General features: G+C 36.6%; 1 protein-coding gene across 1 annotated transcript in view; it reads left to right on the top strand.

The window, feature by feature from the left end:
- Positions 1-22,879, top strand: part of DPYD (dihydropyrimidine dehydrogenase) — a 338,464-nt gene that overhangs the window by 95,711 nt on the left and 219,874 nt on the right. The window contains 4 exon segments of the mRNA XM_032695866.1: positions 3,438-3,599; positions 14,298-14,494; positions 18,420-18,501; positions 21,665-21,752. Coding sequence (XP_032551757.1) covers positions 3,438-3,599; positions 14,298-14,494; positions 18,420-18,501; positions 21,665-21,752 — 529 coding nt within the window.

Genomic DNA, 22,879 nt, shown 5'->3' with positions numbered 1-22,879 from the left:
TGAATTGGAAGAAAGGATGCTATAAGCATTTCCTGATAATAAATGCAATTTCTTCTGGTCTCTTAGTATTGATTGTATGTGTTTTAATAAGGTTTTTTCAAGTAAAAAAAAGTCTAATTTGCATGCAAATTGTATAATGCTTCTAAATGATACATGTAGAGATCCTCTTCTGCCTGTTTTCCTGTGATTATTGATATCTGTTTAAGGCTTCTTTCTGTTCTCTGTGTTAGCAATGTAGTATTTATTGACATTCTGATGTGGGAAGCCACAAAACATCCAGTTAGATTAATTAATTTCTATGGAAGTGCATAGGAAAAAAGGTTCTATGAACAAAGGCAGGAGCAGACATTTATCTCATTAAAAAATTCAGAAACATTCCAGTTTTAGACTTGCTTCCTCAGTGACGTCTGTAAGAAACTAGCCAACTGAGTCATCTTACTATTTTGGCGTCTATAAAAATTACTCCAGACTGTTAAGGTAGCTTGCATTACTCCATACCCTGAAGTAACTTTGTCATTTTAATGAAGCCAGCCTCCCTTTAATTCTCATCCTTTCTCATGTACAACATGTGGTGTGTGGTTACCAGCGTGCCATGTCTGCGTTTCGTGTCTATTTTGTCTGCAGCCTACTACACTCTGATTATATGAAATGATCAACATTTTTTTTAAATGTGACCATTCTATGAATATTCTACTTTTAGTGTCACTGATAAATGTAATGAATATTAATACATTTTCAACTTAAAAAATAGAGCTACATAAGCGCAGTGTATTTGTGTAACTAAACATTTAAGATACTATACACATGCTGCAAACTCTCATTTATTACTGTAGTAACAGAATGATTTGCAGTTTTGTGACACAGTTTGTGTAACACTACTCAGTGTAACTTCTAGACTTTATTTATCTGCCAGTTTTTTGTCAACTATGGTAAAACATTTTCCTAATTATGTTTTATATGTTAGATAATAAATCAACACAGTAAAGGCAGGATAAATGATTAAATAGAATGGAAGAGCAAAGAGATGAAGCAACTCAGAGCTGGGCACCTGAAGCCCTGACCATAGCCCAGTCTCCATGCTACACTGTGCCCTGGGTATCAGGAAGTTTGCTGATGGACTTGCTCTCGAGCCACTGCACAGTCATGGTAGCAGCACGTGGCAATATCCTTTCACTGATAGTGAATAGTACCAGTGGCAATGGGAACAGTGGTTACACTGGTTTTCAGGAAGGTAGAAGATGAAAATTAGGGAACTGCAGCTCTTCTGAGAGAATGTTATAAGTTTGCCCATGGTAAAATTGGCACTGGGTGACCAGTTGTTGGCAGACCAGGAAACCAAGTCTGCACTGAACCTTTCCTTTCATTTTTAGAGGTGCTCACTTCAGCACAGTTGAAACAAACTAGTGAAACAGTGCAGAAGACTTGCCTTGCTGTGAATGTCTTTTAATTTATCTTTAAAAATTATTTCAGGTGTTAAGACTAGAAGATACGTGCTTTTTGATAGAGTTTATTAGTTGTGTTAATGTTTAGCATGGCAACGTGTACTATATACTTTTTGATATTCTTATTTAAAGAGGGTGCAGTTCCTTTTTTCTCAGGTGCTACAACTACTACTGGCAGCTGTAGCAACTCATGATCATGACAGCAATATCTTAAAACTTCCCAGATCGGGTCCAAACATGTACTCCATCATGTTCTCCCAAAAGTAGGAGTTCAGCAGAAGCTGGACTTACCCCCATTGGGACTTCAGTTCCAGCCTCCTCCTTGTCAAAGTCTGTCATGATGTTCTGAGACAGATTTCCTTAGCTATCCCCTTAACAAACCATAATCTTGATCTTATGCCCACAGTGACCCTGGTCTTGTCTCTCTAAAGGCATTTGTGCCTTAACATACCCAGTCTTTCTGTAGCCTAGCTGTGCTCAAAGATTGGTTTCAGCTTGCACAAGAACTAAAATGTGCCAGCTGTGTTGTCATTGCTTTTACTGGTACAGCTCAAGTGTGAGAGTGTACTTTAGGGATATGTAGGAAACTTAGTTTTAAAAAAAGGAATATTTAACAGCTTTGCATTCTAGGTGTAATAACTAGATGTGTATATTAATTTTAACAAGCTGAAAAATGTAGAAGATCCTGAATGAAGTTACTTGAATAGAAATACACCTTATTGTAATTGTTTCTGTTGAACCAGAGTTGAAGATAATAAAAATAATAATCCTGGACAACCTAGGAAGGGAAACTATAGCTCTAATATGTGTGAAATATAAAATTGAACAGAAGTTTTGTCTTTGAGTTAGTGAGAAGAATCACCAGTACTAGTTTGTATTCCTTTAGAGTGGAAAAAAGGAATGACTAGATGTAATTGCTTAGGAACAGACAACTAGTGCCATGTAAGATGCTGCAGGATATCTAGGCTGGTCTCTCAGTGCTGCTTAAGAAAGACATGGGTCTCCTGCATTGGCTGTCACTTCTACTGTCTGCAAAGTTATGTGTCAGTGACATCTCCAATATAGCTGGACTTATGTGTTCTGCTGCCAGATTGAGTTTACAGTGTCTTTACTGGCTGTCTTTAGCAGCTCTAACAATCTCTGACACATCAAAACAGTATAATTCTTCTGGAAGAGCAAAAATATTTGCTAATATGTACAATTTTCATTTAACTAATACTCCTTCACATTGGAAAAAATGAGAATTTGGGATAATAGAGTGCCTTACCAGTCACCACAGGCAAAATGATTGAAGGTTCTCCCAGAACAATTGTATAAAGGGATTACCTGTTCAACCAGGATTAGAATTTCAATGGGGTGTAATGGTGTCTAAGAAAATCCCAAAGAAGTACAGCTCAGTAGCAAGTTTGTGTTTCCAGGGGATGGACAGGGGCTCATAGTATGCGATAGAGCAGCATCTATAAGCAAAAAGTCCAGTTACACCTACAAATACATTTCTTGAACATTGGCATTTTCTTAGTAATCTCTATATGTGTCTGTAGCATCTGGTTTGACTTTAGAGAATTTTATGCTTTGTCTTTTAATATACCTGTAGAGAATTTGAACCTCCCAAACCAATTGGGCTCCTGCCCAATTGACCTGGGAATGGAGAAAGTATTTTCAAGTACATTATGCGGCATCTTAGTTTTTGAAGGTAGATTTGTTAAGTCACTAAAAATCCTACAACCTACTCAGACAGAAGGTGCTTTTAACTATTTTGCAAGCTAAAAAGCAAAGTTTAGCTTTGCAAAATTCACAGTTTGTTGACTTTCTTCTCAATTCTTTGACATAATGCTGTATAACATGTTAATACGTTTAAGTAATGTCAGTGTTATTTAATATATATGTGTTTGTTATTCTACTAGCCAGTTATTCTCTTGAATGTTTGAATTTTTGCTTCGTTGGTATGTGACTATCTTTTTTTTTACTATTTCTTCTTTTCTCTTTTTCCTCCAGAACTATTATGGGGCTGCCAAAATGATTCTTTCTGACAATCCACTTGGCCTGACATGTGGAATGGTGTGTCCAACATCAGATCTCTGTGTTGGTGGCTGCAATTTGTATGCCACTGAGGAGGGACCAATTAATATTGGTGGATTGCAACAGTTTGCTACTGAGGTAGGTAGGACTTGTCTTAAATTCTTTGTATGTACTGTTGAGTATTGCCTGAGTCGTTGCCTTTGTTAATGAATTGTTTTAAAAAAAAATGGATACTAATAAAATAAAGGCATAGGAAATTAGAATAATTATCCTTTTTCTTACAGCAGATTCAAAAGCTTAGAAACACTTTTATAATGCAGTACATTATAGGAACATAAGGAACATTATTTGTGAACAAGATGATTCTTTAGAAATGCTAGTAGTTGAGACAGTTTCTTTTATAATGAAAGATTTAACTAAATCAGGTGAAATTGTGGATGTTACTCAAGTAGGCTGCATAGGGGAAAAGATCAAGTGCACCTGCATCTGTAACTGCATATTAAGGAGATGTAGAACTGTTCTGGGCATAGGGTAGATCCTATAGTAGAATTAATGTGCATTTATACTGGCTTTGAGACAAAGGATAAGCTTCAGATGAATTAATCTTTTTATTGTCCTGTTTTGTCAAAACTATGTAAATACAATTTCAGGTTGACCTAAAATACATGTTCATGTGCATCTGTTTGGATAGACAGAGGTGCATACACGTGTTTATGTGTCAGTTTATTAGTTCATGAAGGAAGCTACATGTTTTGGCTACTGAAGCAAGGGTTGTTAGTTACCACTTCATGTTAGGAAGTCTTGGGAGTTTCTGTTGGGGTTCTTGTGCACTGTTTGTGATTATGTAGTTTCAAGGCTCCAATTTCCATCTGAAGAAAGAGGCAACTGCTTATTTGTTAACTCCTTTAGAGGGCATGGAGGATTTGTACCAAACTCGGTCTCAGCTGGCACCTCAACTGATCTATCTGTAGTATTGTTGGGTAGAAATTTGATTTTTGTTTGTAAAAGTGGGGAAGTTGTGGCTGTATTAAAAAAGGCAAATGTGTGTGTTAAGATTGCACATTTCTGTACAGTCCTTAATTCACGTGCATGTCCTTCTTCTGTATCGTGAGCCATTTGTCTGATTACATTTACAAACATACGAAGAATCACTGAATATGCTGAGTTGGAAGGGACCCACAAGGATCATCGAGTCCAACTCTTAGCCCTGCACAGGACCATCTCCAGGAGTCACACTGTGTGCCTGAGAGTATTGTCCAAACACTTCTTGAACTCTGTCAGGCTTGGTGCTGTGACCACTTCCTTGGGGAACCTGTTCAGTGCCCAACCACCCTCTGGGTGAAAAACCTTTTCTAATATAAAACCTAAATCTCCTCTCACACAACTTCAGGCCTGTCACTGGTCAGCACAGAGGAGAGATCACAGAGTCCCAATCACCTTTACAAAGCCTGAGGGGAAAAAACCAGCAGACCAAACTAGAAACACAAATCAATCTATAAGTAACAGATGATATGTCTGCAAGGCCAATTTATTGCTCTGGTGTCATTCATAGACTTCATAGACTTCACTTCCTCTTCTCAAGAGCTGTGGGTCATGATTCATTGAGCAAATATTGCTGCCTGCTGCTGCTGTTGTCCTTTTATCTGTTTGTGTCCCTTCTTTCTTCTCTCCAGGAGACTTGTACATCTTCTGGAGTACTTTTTAAACTTTTCTACTAGCTGTTGCTGAACCCCCTCTCCTCTCTGTCATTTAAGTAGCTATCCAGTTCAATTTTTTGCAGATTTGAACAGAAAAATGTAAGAATCAGTGCAGCTGAGACCAAAGTTCTCATTTACAGGATGAGACTAGAGAAACTGAACTGGATTTGTTCTATGTGTATATTCCATAGTTGGGTTTTATCAGTGAAGAGGCAATTTCATTAGCTTTTCTTCTAATGGCCTTCTAATTCCTTATATGTAAAAAGTTAGTATTTGTTGCAAAGCAGAAGACTTCTTTTTTCCCTAAAACCCCACCAAACTAAACACAAAACCCCAAGCCAACTGAGCAAACAAAAATATTAAGCAGTTGTCAAGTAGCTGATAAATACAGTGGTGAAATATTGCTGTTTAGGAACCAAATAAAAGTAATATGTGTAATACATGTCTCTGTTTAGCCCTAATGCTATGATTAATAGAGAGGAATTATGGCTTGATAGATAATGCTAAATATCTGCCATTTTTCTTCAAAAATCTTTAGAAATCTATTAAAGAAGCTTAGTGCTAGCATAATGATTGATATGAAAACTACAAAGAGGATGAATAGTTCCAAATTGCTTTTCTCTTAATGTTTTGAGTTTTTTTAAAATTATATTAAAGAGTTCCAAAGGATAAAATTGTTATACAGTTCTATATAGCACTCTAACAAAAAGAACATTTCAGCAAATTTTATTATCCTTATTATTTTATAGTATCTATATATCCAATATATATGAAATGTAGAAAAATGTTAAAAATGTTAAAAAATTGGTTAATAACCTTTAGATTTAGTACTGTTTAACAAAGAATTTGTATGTATTGTCGTACTCTTAATTAGTAAGAATAGACAGTCATGTTTTCAATGAATACTTTTTAACTTTTTATTCCATTAAATTTTACCATGAAAGTATGTGTAGTTGAAAAAATATAATAGTATGAGTGCTTCCAAATAACAGTCATTACAAAAATATAGATTATAATATTGAAGAAAATAGTAAGGTACTACTACTCATAGAAAAACTGGCCCAGATACTGCAAGCAAAGTGTGTTCACTGCTCTACCTATACAAGTAAGGTATAGGTAGAGGAGTGAAGTAACTTAACAAATTGTGTAATTTAGGCATGCAACATGTGTTACTCTTAATGAGAGCTGCATGGTAATTCTCATACATGGTGTAATATTTGTCCCTCAGGGGCTTGTTTACTGAAAACTCCATTGTGCATGAAGCCAGTTTTGGACTTTTTTTTTTCCCTTGGAATTAGTCTGAGGATCATACACTTGATGCATTATAAGAGTGAGTGATAATAAAAGGGCACAACTGCTAGCTGAGATAAAAGATAAAATTGCAATGAAGCAGAAATGTGGGTTTAAAATGGAAAATATATGAATATGATGTGTGCCTGTTTGTGCTTCTGAACAATGACTGATCATCTGTTCATACTGCAGATAAAACTCTCTAATTGTAAAATATTTGTCTTGCATACGGTAGAACAACAACAAAAAAAAGACACCTCAGGCCTCCTGCATTTTCCTTCTGCCCTTTCATATAGTTTCGTAACTATGGTTGACTCATTCTCAAAGTGAATTGTAATCCAGCTTGAACAAATGTGAATTTTGACAATTAAGTGTTCAAGTGGAAAAAAGGAAATGTCCGTTTGTATTTGTGATGTAGAATGTGTATACTGAGATGCAGTTACCATGGTAACTGTTGCATCTAGAGAATAACATGGAGTAAAAGCTCACTATTATAAATGACGAGTGTCAAGCTCAAGTTACACCTACTACTGCACAGGTCAAAATTATATTAATGTCTTTATCTGTCTCCTTTGCCCAAGTACTTCAGAATCAGGAAACATCCATTTTTGGAACAAAAGTTCTGTGAAAATATGCTGAGGTTGCAGTAACAATACATACAAGTATGGAGTATATGGCTGTCAGTCCCACAAAATAAACTGAAATAACTAAGTACTCAAGTACAAGTTTGTAAGCTTGTAGTAAAAAGGAAGTGAGATCTATTACATTGTCTGCTGCAGTTAGTAAGAAATACTCAAATTACTACATTTTTGGATAGACACTGAATCTAAAGGTTCTCCTCTGTTTCTATTTGGTCATTCTGAATGGAGCAGCATAAGCTAAATAGAAAATGTATTATTTTAATTGCTGCATACTAGATATAAACACTGGATCATTTAGTGCTGTGGCTCTTGTGCCAGCTACAGTTCTGGTGATTTGTTCCTCTCTGGAGATACATTCTGACTGCTGTTGTAGCAGAAAGAAAGTGGTAAAGGAAATTTGACATGTTTTTTTCTGAAAGAGGCATCGTATGAACTTACCAGCTGCTCGCCTAGGGGCATTTCAGCAGAGTATTTGGTCTGGAAGGAGGGCTGTGGTGAGGGACCCCCTCTGAATGCTGAACCTCCCTTCTCCCCCAGTGCACCACAGTCAGGGAAGAAATGGCTGCCCTGAAGGATTGCAGTGTAGTGGTGCACTGTGCCCTTGGGCACAGAGGCTCTCTTTCAGTTGCATGTTGACAGCTCTGACCAGTCTTAATGTAAGTGCAAGAAGAGGGTGGTTCTCATGGAGCAGCCACTGCTGCAGTTGGATGGCCTTGAGATAGCTGCCTGGGCTCCTCATCGGCGTGGGCACTGGTGCTCCTCAGCAGAGGAGGATTGTAGGGGACCTAAGACAACAGGGCAAATAGAAAAACCCCTCTATTTGAAGGTATTAATTTTAATTTTAACGCATCTTTAGATTATTTTATCTGATAAGTCACGTTGAAATCCACAGTAATAAATTTTAGGCTTGTCTGAAGGGGATAGTGTAGACTTCTGTAATAGTTCATGGGATGAATCTCAGGACTTCTGATTTCTCAGGCCAGTGCTGAAAGATTTGCTGATATTTGGGCAAGTTATATAAACTTCTCTACAGCATGTTTTATAGATGTTAAACATTCTTTGTTTTTTTAAAACATTTGCATGAATGTTGCTATGTTCGTTTTGGTGGTGGGATTCATGAAACGTTGAGATTTGGACTCTGCAATGTCCTAGGTCTGTGGATTTTTTTGGGACTAGCGTAATGGAGATTTGAAAAGTTATTAATGAGGTGTTTTAGGCCCTGGTTTTGTCAGCACTCACCTACTTGCATAGAAATTTGAAGTGTTACAACTTTAGCTCTTAAATTGTGGAGGATCAACAGGTGTTCATAACCAGCTCGTGTCCATGGAAAAAACGCTGCCTTTTAACATCCTGTGTTAATGAAATTAATTGGGTGATCATGTAATTTGACAACTTCAATGAGATTACTAAGCATGCAATTTGCTTCATTTTGTATTAAAATCTGTGCAGAATATTTTTTTTTCTTCTTTAAATATTCAGTTGTCCCATATTAATGTAAACCAGCCTACAAATAAATATCCATGGAAACCAGTGAGAAAGTGTGAAACTCATAAAATCAGTTCCTAAATGTTACTGATTTCATTGCCTGTATTTTACTTTCTGTGCACTGGCAAAATCTGATAACAATTCAGAATACACTAATATGTTTCACACTAAAATAAATTCCAGTTAGATTCTACATCAGTAGTTATTTGGTGTCTCACTGTCTTAGTGAAGGATATTTAGTGGCAAACCTGACTGATAAACTATTTCTATAGCCTTTTAAGCATGGCAGCAAACATTATAGTTGAAGAATATAAAGGATTTAGTTATGAAGTCAAAACTTATACTAAATTTTTCCACTGCTCCTTCCTTTTTCCCGTTTTTTTCCTTTTTAAGCCTTTTTCTGTTGATGAACATGACAGATTAAACAGATGCACCTTTTATGGAGAAATGTGTCCTTCTATGTATATCTTGGAGACTACTAAGTGTGTTTTGTAGGATTAGACGAAGATTTTTATGTTTACATTGAGGTTGAAGTTTCAGTCTATTTACTGTTTAATACATTCTCTGTCATAGTCCAAAAATAATTTTAAGCAATCATAGGATAGTAGAATGTCTTGGGTTGGAAGGGACCTTAAAGATCATCTCGTTCCAATCTTCCTACCATAGCCAGGGACACCTTCCATTTGACCAGGTTGCTCCAAGACCCATCCAGCCTGGCATTGAACACTTCCAGGGTTAATAGAATTATAAATGTTGGAAAATATCTTCAAGCTCATTGAGTTAAATCTTTGACCAAGCACCACCTTATCAACTAAAGTTGGCCCTAGGTGCCATGTCCAGTCGTTTGTTGAACACTTCCAAAAATGGTGACTCCACCACTTCCCCAGTCGGTCTTTTCCAATGCTTGCCAGCCTTTTCAGTGAAGCAGTTCTTCCCGATGTCCAACCTGAACTTCCCCTGGCACAGCTTGAGGCCATTTCCTCTTGTCCTGTTGCTGGTTGCTGGGAGAAGAGACCAACCTCTCCCTGGCTACAACCTCCTTTCAGGTAGGTGCAGAGAGTGATGAGGTCTCCCCTGAGCCTCCTTTTCTCCAGACTAAACACTCCCAGCTCCTTCAGCCTCTCTTCACAGGACTTATTCTCCAGATCCTTCACCAGCTCCATTGCCCTTGTCTGGACCTGCTCCAGCACCTCAATGTCCTTCCTATAGTGAGGGATCCAGAACTGGACACAGGACTTGAGGTGCAGCCTTGCCAGTGCCAGTTGCAGGGGGACAATCACTTCCTTGGTCCTGCTGGCCGCATTGTTTCTGATCCAGGCCAGGATGCCATTGACCTTCTTGGCCACCTGGGCACACTGCTGGCTTATGTCCAGCTGGCTGTCAACCAGCACCCTCAGGTCCTTTTCCACTGGGCAACTTTCCAGCCACTCTTCCCCAAACCTGCAGGTGCTGCATGGGGAGGTTGTGAAATGGGAGTGAATAATAATTAAGTAAAGGTGAACAGAGTAAAACTGCCTGACCCTATTTGAATTCTGTAAGTAGATGGAAAAGGGTATCTGAAGTCTATTGCTCTTAAAAAAATTCTGATCAGAAAACTCAGAAGTGACTAAAATGATTTACTTTAATTTATTCTAATTTGTATAAAATTTGATATAAAAATTCTGAGTAACAGTTTGAACCTGCTCTAATGGATTTAAATATTTTAGATTCATTTAAATCATGCTTACTATGCCATAAAATGATTTTCATCTGCTTAGCAAAATACATTTCTCTGAGTCACCTGCCATTCTCTGCCAAATGTCACTTCTTTTCATCAAAACATGCTAATACAAGAATGGAGTAGTGAAGAAAAGAACCAGAATTTTATTACATGAGGAGAACAATAAGCTTTTCGCTATCTGCATTCTGAAAAACAGCTAAAATGAGTTGGCTAAAACCTTCCAGGAAAATTAAACTGGAATCAGATGCTCAGCAATTGAAAGCACTGTAGTTTGTTAAAATGGGAGATGTTGTGGAACCTGAGTACAAACTCATGTTGTGAGTTATTTTTATATATTTTGGAATTATGCTATTTGTTGAGTATACTGAATGTTTTGAAACAGGAACCGACACCACTGCAGTGAAAGGATGTTTTATTTACAATGGAGAAGAGAACAAACTCTTAGATTTCATGCTGTAGAGAACACTGAGCAAGTGCACTCACACCTTTACACATTGAAGTGATGCAAATAGGAAAACTGTAATGTGTTATAAATGTCTGAATCGAGAGAGGTTTTTTTTAGTTGTTGGAAACTTTAGCAAAATAGATTGACTGTTTTGGTTTGGTCGAATTGTCTCTCACTTGAGGACTAAGTCTCCATACTTTATAAACTGGGATATCCTTTCTAAGGACCCTAATGGACATGAAGCATAAGAAGTGGATGAAATCAATGTGGGTTTAGTTTGAAAGGGCCTAAATGGTAAAGTAATGGTGATTGCATGGTATTTGATAAAAAGTTGAGCAATAAATGCCCAATGTTATTAATCTCTATTATTAATCTATTGAATTTCTTTTGTCTGTGTTAGAGAGAGAGACAGAAGGAAAGGCAGACATGAGGATGATCATTGAGTCTTTTCACTGAGAGTTTCAGCTTTAAAATTCATTATTTGGTCTCATTGTCCTTAATGAGTCTTGGTTAAAAAACATTACAAAACAAAGTAAAAGTCCATCCAAACAAAAGAGAAATCATATTTTTGAAGAAAAAGTGGAAAGAAAGGCAATAGGATTAAATTCTTCCTGCATCCTGAACAGCCTGAACAGATATAAAAACAGAGAGGACAGTTGTCTGTAACGTGCCATTGAACACTTGCTTGCAAGTTACTCATCTCTGGCCGCCAAAGGATTTATACAGAGGAATTCAGTGATATCTAATTAGGTGAATTACAGTGCAGGAAACTTCACCGTGAGGTGAGTGAAAATTTTTTGAAAGGCATTAAAGCAGTTTACTATTTTCACACAGTTACTCTGCCAGCCTTAATATGCAAAACTGCCACTGAATTCCAGATGGCAAGATATTGCCACACAAGCTGGCTGTGCTGCATAAAGATGGTTTCACCCTGTTTGCAAATAGGCAGAATTAAAGTTGACCATTCAGCCTGAACTACTAGGATTTCCTGCATGAATGCTTGGTTTCTGAAGCTTAACACTGCACTACAGTACTGCGTCACTTTAGTACAACATTTATTTGATGGGTATGACTATCCAATAATACATGTAAAAATAGTTATTTTAACAATAAAGTAAATTTAGGAAGAATAAATTCGTTAAGCATATGTATATTCAGTGTTCAATATACACTCTTATTAAATATGCAAGTTATATAATTTGTGTTACTGAATAGCCTTCTAAAACAACTACCTGAGACTGTAATAAAAATTTGGTACAATTCAAGCTGTTTCTGTGTGAATATAACAAAGCAGACATTTTAGAAATATCCTATTGCATTTTGATTATCACAGTCTAGTTTTACAGTACAACATGAGCTTTTTAGCCTGTGAAATCCATTAATAACCACATTAAACTTTTCCATATTGTGTGAATTGTCAGGTTTAAATTATTCTTTCTTTAAAACAATTATCTGTCTCTAGCTTCATGCAGTTTGTTAAACTGCTATGTCAATTTACAAAGACTGGGTGTGTTTGACACAGGAATTTTAGAGGGGAAGGAACTAATCATTGGTTTACCTAGCATGAGTGCTCAAGTGTGCATGAAGAAAATGAACATTGATTCAAAATATAAATGAAGAATTCTATTCATGAGTGGAATTGCCAAAGTTTAACTTGAAAACCCTTTGCTTCTCAAAATCTAAGGAAAGTAAAATCTATTGGTAAACTTGTTAGATAGCTTAAATATGATATTTATTAAGACAAATGACAATGTGTGTATTTTAGAGGACTAGTTAGTACTTATGGAACACAGTTCTGCATTGAAATAGGTAGGGAACAGTGTGGTTTTGTTAGTTTTTGAGATGCCTTGGAGTGTTTGTGATATGAATGAGAATCCCCATGCAATGCACTCTTGAATCCTTTTACCTGCTACAAAGATATACTCCTTGGGTTAAACATTTTACCTCTAATGCCTAAACTAAAAAGAAGATGTAACTGTGCTCTTCCATGCTTCTAATCTTCTGCTACAGCCTGTAATGCTGTAAGTCTGTTCTTTTTCTTTTTGTAGGTTATACATTCATTCCTTCCCCTACAACATATATAAATGCAGAGGACAGTGAAGTCTAGCTTGGGGAATGTAGAATATTTCTACCTTAGACTCTTACCTGTATACCTGAGTAAAGAACTCATTTAATGTAAATCTGAGAAACTGTGTGACATTACAACTAGGTTAGCAGCTCATTGTGTTGGGTTCTGTAGAAATGAACAATAGTGGTCAGAGTCTGTTCCAAAGTACTTTTAATAGTCAGGACAGATGTGGGCAAATCATCACCATTCTACAGGTGAGTGAATAACTGGAGCAAAGGGAAAATGGTCTAAATTTATAGTTTTTGGAGACCCAGTTAAAAAGTGGAACCATCTGAAATAGATAAGAAACTAAAATAAAGTAAGTCCTATAAAAATTATCTAAGAGAAGGCATCTAAAGCATGGGTTACCTTTGAAAATACAACACTGAAGACTAAGGGTGGTTCCTAAAAGACGTTTCAAACCCACCTAAGGTTTATTACCTACCACCTCTAGATTATCAAGCTATAAGTGATTTATTCAGGATCACACTGGTTGTCTCTTGAAGAAGCAAAGCCCCTTCACTAGCATTATAATCCTTTGCATTATTTGCAGAAGTACTTTTCTACTAGTAAGAATGATTTGCTTGCCGGGAATTTTTTTGGCATTGGAGAGATTCTCTGCCATCTGGCTGACTTTGTATTCCTATTCCGCTACTGGTAGTCTGGTTACATCTTTTCTGTAAAATTTTACAGTAGTGAAAGATCTGACTTTAGACATTTTTAAGACAAAAAGACCCATAGAAGGACCAAACCCTGCAAATGCACACATCATGTCATTTGGAAACCACTATAATGTTATGAAGCAGTCTGGCCTCACCTTGAATATTGTGTGCAGTTTTTGTTCACCACAATATAAGAAAGACACTGAGTTATCTGAGAGTGTCCAAAAGAGGGTAATGAAGATGGTGAAGGGCCTCGAGGGGGAGCCATATGAGGAGGAGTTGAGGGCACTTGACCTGTTCAGCCTGGAGAAGAGGAGACTGAGGGGAGACCTCATTGCAGTTACAACTTCCTTGTGAAGGGAAGAGGAGGGGCAGGCACTGATCTCTTCTCTGTGATGACCAGTGACAAGACCTGAGGGAATGGCCTGAAGCTGTGTCAGGAGGGGTTTGGGTTAGGTATTAGAAAAAGTTTCTTCACCCAGAGGGTGGTTGGGCACTGAACAGGCTCCCCAGGGCAGTGGTCACAGCACTATGCTGCAAGAGTTCAAGAAGCATTTGGACGATACTCTCAGGCACCTGATGTGACTCTTGGGGATGGTCCAGTGCAGGGCCAGGAGTTGGACTCAGTGGTCCTTGTGGGTCCCTTCCAATTCAACATTCTGTAATTCTGTGAGTAATACATACATCAGATATGTGACAGTACTAGCAGAAGCTCCCATCATGTTATTCATAATAAAATGTAAGGAGGGAATGTAAAGTATGTAACCTGTGGAATGTATTGCTTTTCAGGTATTCAAAGCTATGAATATTCCTCAGATCAGAAACCCTTCCTTACCTCCTCTAGAAGATATGCCTGAAGCATATCAGGTGAAGATAGCTCTTCTTGGTGCAGGACCTGCAAGCTTAAGTTGTGCTTCCTTTTTGGCTCGACTGGGCTATTCAAACATCACCATATTTGAAAAGCAGGAGTACATTGGTGGTTTAAGGTAAAAAAACAATGACAACAAAGCACTGTTTTCAATTATTGTAGAAAGCATAGCAAAAAATATTGTGCATACATAGTTTATGTGTGATCCCTCTACCTTTACCAAAGGAAAAGAGTAGAAAATTTCGAATTTGGAAAACTTATTTTTTATTTAAATAATTATTAAAAGAGGTACAGTTATAGGTAACTGAAAGTTAAAGCTATCTCCTATATTCTGTTCATGTGACCTATTGAATTCCAGCATGCAATTGTTATTAACAAATTAACACCTTAGAAGATTACAGCAGGAACCATTTTCCACTTATCCAAAACAATTACAACAAGAGGAAGTACTTGTAGCCCTAGTGAAAGAATGTTTAAAATGCTTTAGACAGATATTAATTTCATGGAGGGTTTTAGATTTAGAATGCTTTTGTCGACTACCCTATGCAAATAAAGGTGAAAGTGAATAAATCCATCATGTATGTCTGAACTTGCAGCTTTAGTAGACCATACCATATGAGTGAAATAAACCCCCTGCAATTCTCAATCTTCAAGAAGTTTCAGATACATAAAATACCTTTGTAGTTTTCCTATATGTAAACACTTGGCTGATGTTTGCAAGGTGTCATGTCCTCTACAGTAGAAGATGAATTTTTACCACTGCAACAATGGCTGAGATCATATCTTGTAGGTTTGTTGGAATCCCTATGTATAAAATAATTCAGGCACTGGCTGATGGATACCAACCCATTGAAAATCAAAATGAAATTTTAGAATGTAAGATATACAAGAGTACAAAATGGACTTACACGAAAGTGTTTAAAAAATGAAAAATATAAAAAAGAGAAAGAAGGGTGATGTGCTTAAATTTTTCAATGCAGCATCACTGAAATCAATAGAGTTGACACGGTTAATGAATTTGATCCATAATGTCATAATGTCAAATACTTATTCAGTGCTCTGGAAGATAGACAATCAATGCTGGAGAAGTTGAACTGATTATTTGCATTTTTCCCAGTGAGGTTCAGAATTATTCTACCTAATTACCAAGGTGTTAATACGTAGGCATTTAACTGTGGAGCTGTTTAACTTGAACTAGTTGCCACAGAGGTTTGCAAATTTAGTGTATGAAATACCTCTTCACCTGCTGAGTAGCACATGTTTTCATAAATACCAGATTAAAGTTAGTTTTGTTGTTGTAAAGTAGTCAGAATTAAGGAGACATTTCTAGCAATGAGGCTTTATTTGGTAACAGGTTAGACTCAAGTGGGACTTGGTGATACAATACAGTACTTTCTGCAGTTGTTTCGGTGCTTATAGAACAATGTTACAGTTGCTTAATGTGTGCTTCTGTATTTGAAGCAGTGTGATATTGAGTTCATGTTTTAAGTTGAATTTAAAATAAAGTTTAGTCTGTTGTTTGTTCTACTGCAAAAAGCCTTACACTGAGCTTTACCTGTGCTGTTAGTATCCTTAATTACTGAGGAGTGCATTTAAAAACTTATTTCTTTCTTTTGAGTCCTAATGAACACATAGCAATCAAGGTCAAATTTTACTTCCATTCACTGAAGAAGTTTTCACATCTGGTTTAATGGCATCAATTCTTTTTGTCCTTATTTTAATCTTGAAACAGAATGGAGGCTGGCCTGTGGCAGAAGTCATCCATTATTGCATTTGTAAGTCTGTGCAGTACATCTTTTAACAAGTTTAGGTTATTGATGGGTGTGTTTTCAAGGCTTCATAAACTTATTGCAAATATCTAAGAAGACCAAATCAATTTTGTATTTTGAATCAGCTGTTTGAAAGGGCAGTGTTTTTGCCTTTTTTTTAGTTTCTTCAGTTGTTTTTAAGTAGGATGTTCCTTGCATCTCAGCTAGCTTTCATAATATTGTGACAATAGAAAAATGTCTAGTGATGGCAGTTCTTGTAGTGAGATATTTAAATGTAGTATGACTCCATGGTTCTCCAAGCATGTCTGAATTTTTCACATTTAAGGGCAGGTTTTCCTATGTTTCACCAGTCCTGTAAAATTTGTGCTTTATGATAGAGTAGGCACGAGCACATCATGCTCTTGCTTAGGGGCCGTGAACAGGCTTCACTGCATGTGTTCCTTTCTATGGCACTGTTTTACAACATGCCAAAGTACTTCTCTCACTTGGCCAAAGAGCTGTCCCTTGAGCAAAAGTAATTTGAGAACACTGAGAAACACCAAGCACCTGTCCAAGCAGCTCTAACTTGGATCAGATTTGAGGAAGAGATGACTTTGCGGGACACTGTTCCCATCCACTGCATCCCTCCTGCACCTCTGCCCTGTTTCCTTTTCCCCCCATTTCTCCATTGCAGAGTCAGAGACCATCTGCTGCTGCTGAAAGAAGTTATATCAGAATTATTTATGCAATAGTTGACTTTCATAAAATGCTTATTTTCATGGTTAATGTGCATGCAAGTGCCCCCACAGAACTGTGTGTATTTAGGTACATACATGTATGCGAATATATTCACAGCACAAAACTGTAAGTAAATGTTTAATAAGAGCAAAAAGTTGCTTACAAATTCTGACAGTGACATAGCACAATCAGTTCTGTTCTGGGAGCATGTTGTGGAAATGACAGGCCTTCAACAAAAACAAAACAAAAAAAAGGTGACTTGGAAAATAAAACTTTCCTTTTTTTGATTAATTTCCTTATTGAATCACTGTTGCAGAATCAAATTGATATATTAGTTTCTGCCTCAGACACTTTTTTACTTAACATGACCTATGAAAGTTGTATTGTCTTGACATGTTCATTGTATGTGACATTTACAACACTTTCCATTGCACAGTGGTCAAGAAAGGTGTAAAAAGGGCAGTATTAGAAATGATAAGGAGGAAAACCAGTTTCTTATCAATATAATTAAAGTTGATGCAACTTAAAATAAATAAAACCCTTCTGGCCTGTCAAAGTTAGATGTTAAAGATGGTGTGGTCAATAACAATATGCAAACTAAAGCTGCAATGAATCTCTTGTGCCAGTGCTTTGTTATGGAAATTACAGATTCATTAATTCGAAAACAGATTAGACTGTTTGAAGCTTAGAAGTATCTGGGGAGTGACTTTCACTTTTCTGCATATTTAGGTTTTATCTTCATTGAACCAAAGTATCTAAAATAGAGCTTCAGTGTGTTTACCTGTAACATATTTTACAGTAGAGATTTTGAACTAGGATATGTCGATATCATTTTATTGGAGATAAATTTATATATTTTTATATCTGTACCAGTAGATATAAACTGAGATTCTATACTGGAAGAAAACACTGCAGTCTTCCCATTCTGTGGTTCTGGGAACTTGAAGATGTCATTCCTAATCTTCCCCAGGAGGAAAAAGTGCCGGTTAATGAACATTAAGTCAAAAAGCAGACATGAAACCAATAGCTGATAGAATATTTGTCCATCTTGAAAGATCATAAAAAATTTATGAAGTAGAAATGGAGGCGGGTACAGTTTTAAATACCATTGCTCAAAATAGCATATGTAATGCTTTTAAAAATTATATGGGAAATCTGATTCTCTCTTATTGAATAGCTTAATGAAAGATTGCTAGAAGGTCACTTTGCTTTGCATGACATCTTTTCTTAAATGGATGTCTTTAGTGTTACATATTCTGGTGAACAAAAGGAATGGAGCCAAAGCTCTTTAGAACTCAAGCTTAACATATGTTGAATGGTTACCTACAAGTGTGGGCAGCGTTGGCCTCAAGGTACTGCCTTTCTGGCCTGTATTTTTAGCATTGGATGAATAATGCTGTTTTGTCATTCTAACAACTAAAAAAAGTCAGCAGTCAACCTTCAGCACATTTCCATTCATGTATGTCAAAATTAAATAAGATGTGTTATAAGTATAGAATTTTTAACAAATAAAAAAATCCTTTCTTCCTAATACACAAACGTTTTTATTTCTTTTAGTATGTCTGAAATCCCCCAGTTCCGATTACCGTATGATGTAGTGAATTTTGAAGCTGAGCTTATGAAGGATCTTGGAGTGAAGGTAATGAAAAATATATCCTGCCTATGTATACCTCAAAGAAAAAAAGAACCAGAACTCTGCCAAAGATTAACAGCAAAATGTCATGCACATTAGTAAAGAACGATTAAAAGCTATGCTAGACAGAGGCAGGAAGATGCTTCCTCTTGCTCAGGGCATTTGTCTGTCTCCTGTCTGAATGCCACTAGTTTGGAAAAGGGCAATCAATAGTTCTCATCTGGCATGCCTGCATGTGATTAATTGTCTGTAAGAAACAAATTCCTAAATTGCTTTAGGGGTTCAATGTAGCTATTGGAATGATTTGATTTTTTTTAATCAAGTTTTTTTCGTGCAAGTTTGGCACTACTTAAAACTCTCATATTTGATACGTCTTTTGTTCCCTTTCCCTGAGTTTTTTTTCTCAATGGTTTATCATGCAGTCTTGCATCCAAGTTAATTTTATAATAAAATACATCAAATTAAATGAAGTATTAACATGATCATCTGTTATAAACAATAACAGTCATTCAACTTCTTGGAAAGCAATAGTTATGTATTATTCTGTTAAATAAATGTGTGTTGTTTATAGATAATGGGAACATCACTTTATTGTTAATTTAGGGGTTGAGCTGAAGATTTAGATAGTATTTACAATTGCTGCACATTTTAATAGAAGTTACAAACTTAGAATACATCACTGGATGAACATTTTGAGTACCAGGAGGGATACTGTATTTTTAACATGATACTAAAGCATTCAGTGAAGCAAGAAATTCTTACTGGAATCTTTCATATTTGTTCGTATTGTAAAAGCAGTAGACTGTTGTCACAAGATCTGAGTGAGGTTTTATAAAAATGCTGGTAAGATGTAAGACAAGGCTTTAAATGCTACAGGTCTTTTTTGTACTCTTAAATTTCCTTTACAACCCTGGAAAAGACTGACAGAATGGAGGTTCAGTTAGGGATGGGACTAAAACAGAGCATGGAGACAATTTTAGATGGTTCCTGGGAATTATCTGCCAACCTCAGTTCCCCAGGACTCCTTGTTATGACAAGGTCTTCAGAATGGACTGATGGAGCCACCATGTCATCTTGACCTGCAAGTCTTGTGCAGTTTTGGAGTGCAGCAGAGAATCTCAATGTAAATTTGCTTCCAAGCTCTGCCATTGGTTTCCAATTGACCCTTTGGCAAGCTGGTTAAATAAGTACCTTAGCTTTATACCTCTATAAGCTGGAATATTTTCTAGTGTTTACTTGAAGCATTTCAAATCTGTGGTGGAAGGTACTGTATTGTGTAAATGCTCAGTAGTGGTGTTTATTCAAGTAATTCTGCTGAAATTAGTAAGAATTAGTCAGCTGAATAAGGATTACAGAGCTAGGCCCTAGGAGTATTATGAATCCCCACATAAAATAATATTGCCATTTAAATTCCTTCATTATGTTTTCATATGTACACAATAGGATAAAAAAATATAATGACGATTTATGGAATATCTCTTGTTGTGAGTGAGGATGAAATCTATTGTTTAAAGGATTGCAATAGTACATGGCTTGTTGCACCTCTGATAAAATTTATATTAAATCTCCAAAGACAGAAAAGTCAGTGTCTTAAGTAATGTTAATTGTATTTTACTTCTACTTTTTTTTTTCACCAATAGGAAAAGTATATTAAATGGAATATAGGCAGACTGAATAACAAACAAGGTACATAGTGACAGGAAGGCTAAACTGTTAAGATCACAAAGTATAGACTTTACACAGCAGAGTGTCGCATTCTGTAAAATAAAATCACAAGTGATGTAAAAAACCTGGGGGAAAACATTCAAGTTCAGGGAGCCTAAAATACGGAGATAAAAACACACATGCCCATGTCAAGGAGTACAAAATATCAGGAGAGGCATCACACACTATGTGCTCAAAGGCCTTGGGGTTAGGAGCGATGAGCAAAAGGTGTGCGTATCTCCAATTACATGACCACTACATGGGACCTGCCATAGTTGGTTGGCTGAACACACTATTTTTAGTCTCACTCTTAAAACTACTGTAGTTGCTCAACCTGTGCAGAGGCTGCTCAAAGTAAAATTGCTGGTGGAACATTGCTCTAGAAAAATTTTTTGCCTTTTGCTTCTGGAAGTAAAAAGTAATTGAACAGAAACAAGTATAGATGATAGGTGCACTTTTGTTGCTGTGACTTATTCCTTTCAATAAATGAACACCAATCCCTGCACACTGGGCACTGTTGCTTGTCTAAATTAGAATTAACAATTTCAAGTTTAAAACGAAACTTATTAATAATTTTGAAAACCTTTGTTAGTTTACCATGCAAAACGTGCTGCTTCATTATGGTTGAGTAGGGCACGCTGTAATTTGCAAAGAGCATTCTTCAGGCTTACTGTCATCTTTGGCCCTGTCAGGTTTTCTGAATCCAAAAAAACACCATCGGCTTCACTGAGGTTTTTTTGGCATAAAGGTGTTCTAGCTAGTTGTCTCAGTGCAAAATTTGGGCTGTGAGCTTTGAGAGTGCAGCATAAAGCAGTACCATCCTTCCTTGGGGATTGGCATTGCATTCTACACTATTAGAGGCCTACCAAGTGCCTGATACTCTGTGGAAAAACATTACTTGGTTTTCTCTTCAGAACCCCTGTTAATACAGAAGAGTTTAGCTAATATCTGTGCAATAACCTAAACTGGTTGGGTTTTGGTCGGTGTGCCAGTTCATCTGTTCAGTACATATTCCCTAGAGGAGGTTCTTGCTTCCACATCATTTTTCTTAAATTCTGATTTTCAAATGGATATACAACATTTTGTAATCAGCACTAAATACAGATATTTACTCGCAGTAGAAAACTTATGATTTTCAGCTCTACTTCTGCATTTTGTTCCATAGACAGGCTTTTTTTGTTTGTTTAGCTTGCTTTAAACCTTTTAGCTTAAAGGAGAAACCGAGCTAGCCTCTGGTGGCCCCTATCTGAGGATGATCTGAAGGTACCTTTTACCTATATGTAGTTCGGGCCTCATGCTTTAAGTCAGAGCCAGTCTGACGTTTTAAGCCTGGCTTGAGGGGGGAAAAATTTTAATTTGGTTTGTTTGCTCACTAGAAGATCCTGCAAGGTGTCTATATGCAGGACACAATAGAAATTATTTTCACATTATCACATTAAAAGCAAGCAATTTTTAATTCTTTCAGATAATTTTTAATAGAGGCCTTGCAGTGAATGGAATGACACTCTCTACCTTGAAAGAAGATGGGTATGAAGCAGTCTTTATTGGAATAGGTAAGAGCTCACTGTCCCATGTTTTGTCATCTTGAAATTGAATGACTGCCTAGGAATAAACTGGGACTTGTACCTGTCTTAATAGTATGATGGGAGATAGCTTCAATTTGATGCATATAAAGTATGGAATAGAAGGAAAAATTAAAAAACAGGAAGATAAGCTAGTGGCCTTAAGACAGTTATTAAGATTATCACATTTATATTATAGATTTTTAAGTAAAATGTGAATGTAGCTGAATGGGTTGATACATTGTTTGTTTAAATAGTTAAAAATGGATGAACTAAAAATTTGCTTGTAATTAATTGCCATATTGGCCTAGAGCGATACACAAGTTCAGTTTTCAATTGTTGTGAACAACTTACTACACCCACATAATTACTGAGTCTATATGTAAGCCAGTGATACCACGCTTGGTTGCTTTTTTTCTTTCGTCCATATAAAACATGTAACATCCTTCTGATAGGCTGTAGTGAAATGTACTTGTGGGGTGGCTTAACAAAATAAACTGACTTTGACTTATACTAAAATTGACATCATAGGTCTATCTTCTCTCATATGCTAGGGAAGTCCTGCACCTGCCTGCTATTTGAATCATTGCTCCTTTTTAATGTTAGATTAGAATTGTTATCCATTTACAAGTATTTTGAAGTACAGCTGGACCCATTGCTGCCATATGATAGGCATGTTGAGCAGGTATTGTCTGCAGTTGGTATGAGGCTTAATGCTCTTTATTGATCTAGACGTTGCCTAAGTGAACATAATAGGAAACAAGTTGTCCAACTGTTCCTCCTTCCTATTATTGATTACAGAGATGTAATTCTTAGTACAACGACAACTGTTGTTTACCATCTGGTTATGCAGTATAATAAGCTTTGCAGGTCTATTCTGTCGTGTAATGATAGTACAGAGTGCTGTGATTTATATAATCCGAAATCCCTACATTGTGAGAGAACTTCCATGTATAGGAATTCTGATGTGTCACATTTTGATGTAATTGTATACAAGGCCAAATTTATATTCTTTATTGTTTTCATCTATGTCTTCCAAACTGCATTGTGAAATCTCACCAATGAGGAATTAATTCATAACCGTTTGTCTTCTGAGAGTCTAGCATTTAGGAAAAAAT

The sequence above is a fragment of the Chiroxiphia lanceolata genome, chromosome 9, assembly GCF_009829145.1.
Source record: "Chiroxiphia lanceolata isolate bChiLan1 chromosome 9, bChiLan1.pri, whole genome shotgun sequence".
Lineage (NCBI taxonomy): Eukaryota > Metazoa > Chordata > Aves > Passeriformes > Pipridae > Chiroxiphia > Chiroxiphia lanceolata.
The sequence above is the reverse complement of the archived record's forward strand: the minus strand, read 5'-3'. Positions and strand labels throughout refer to the sequence as shown.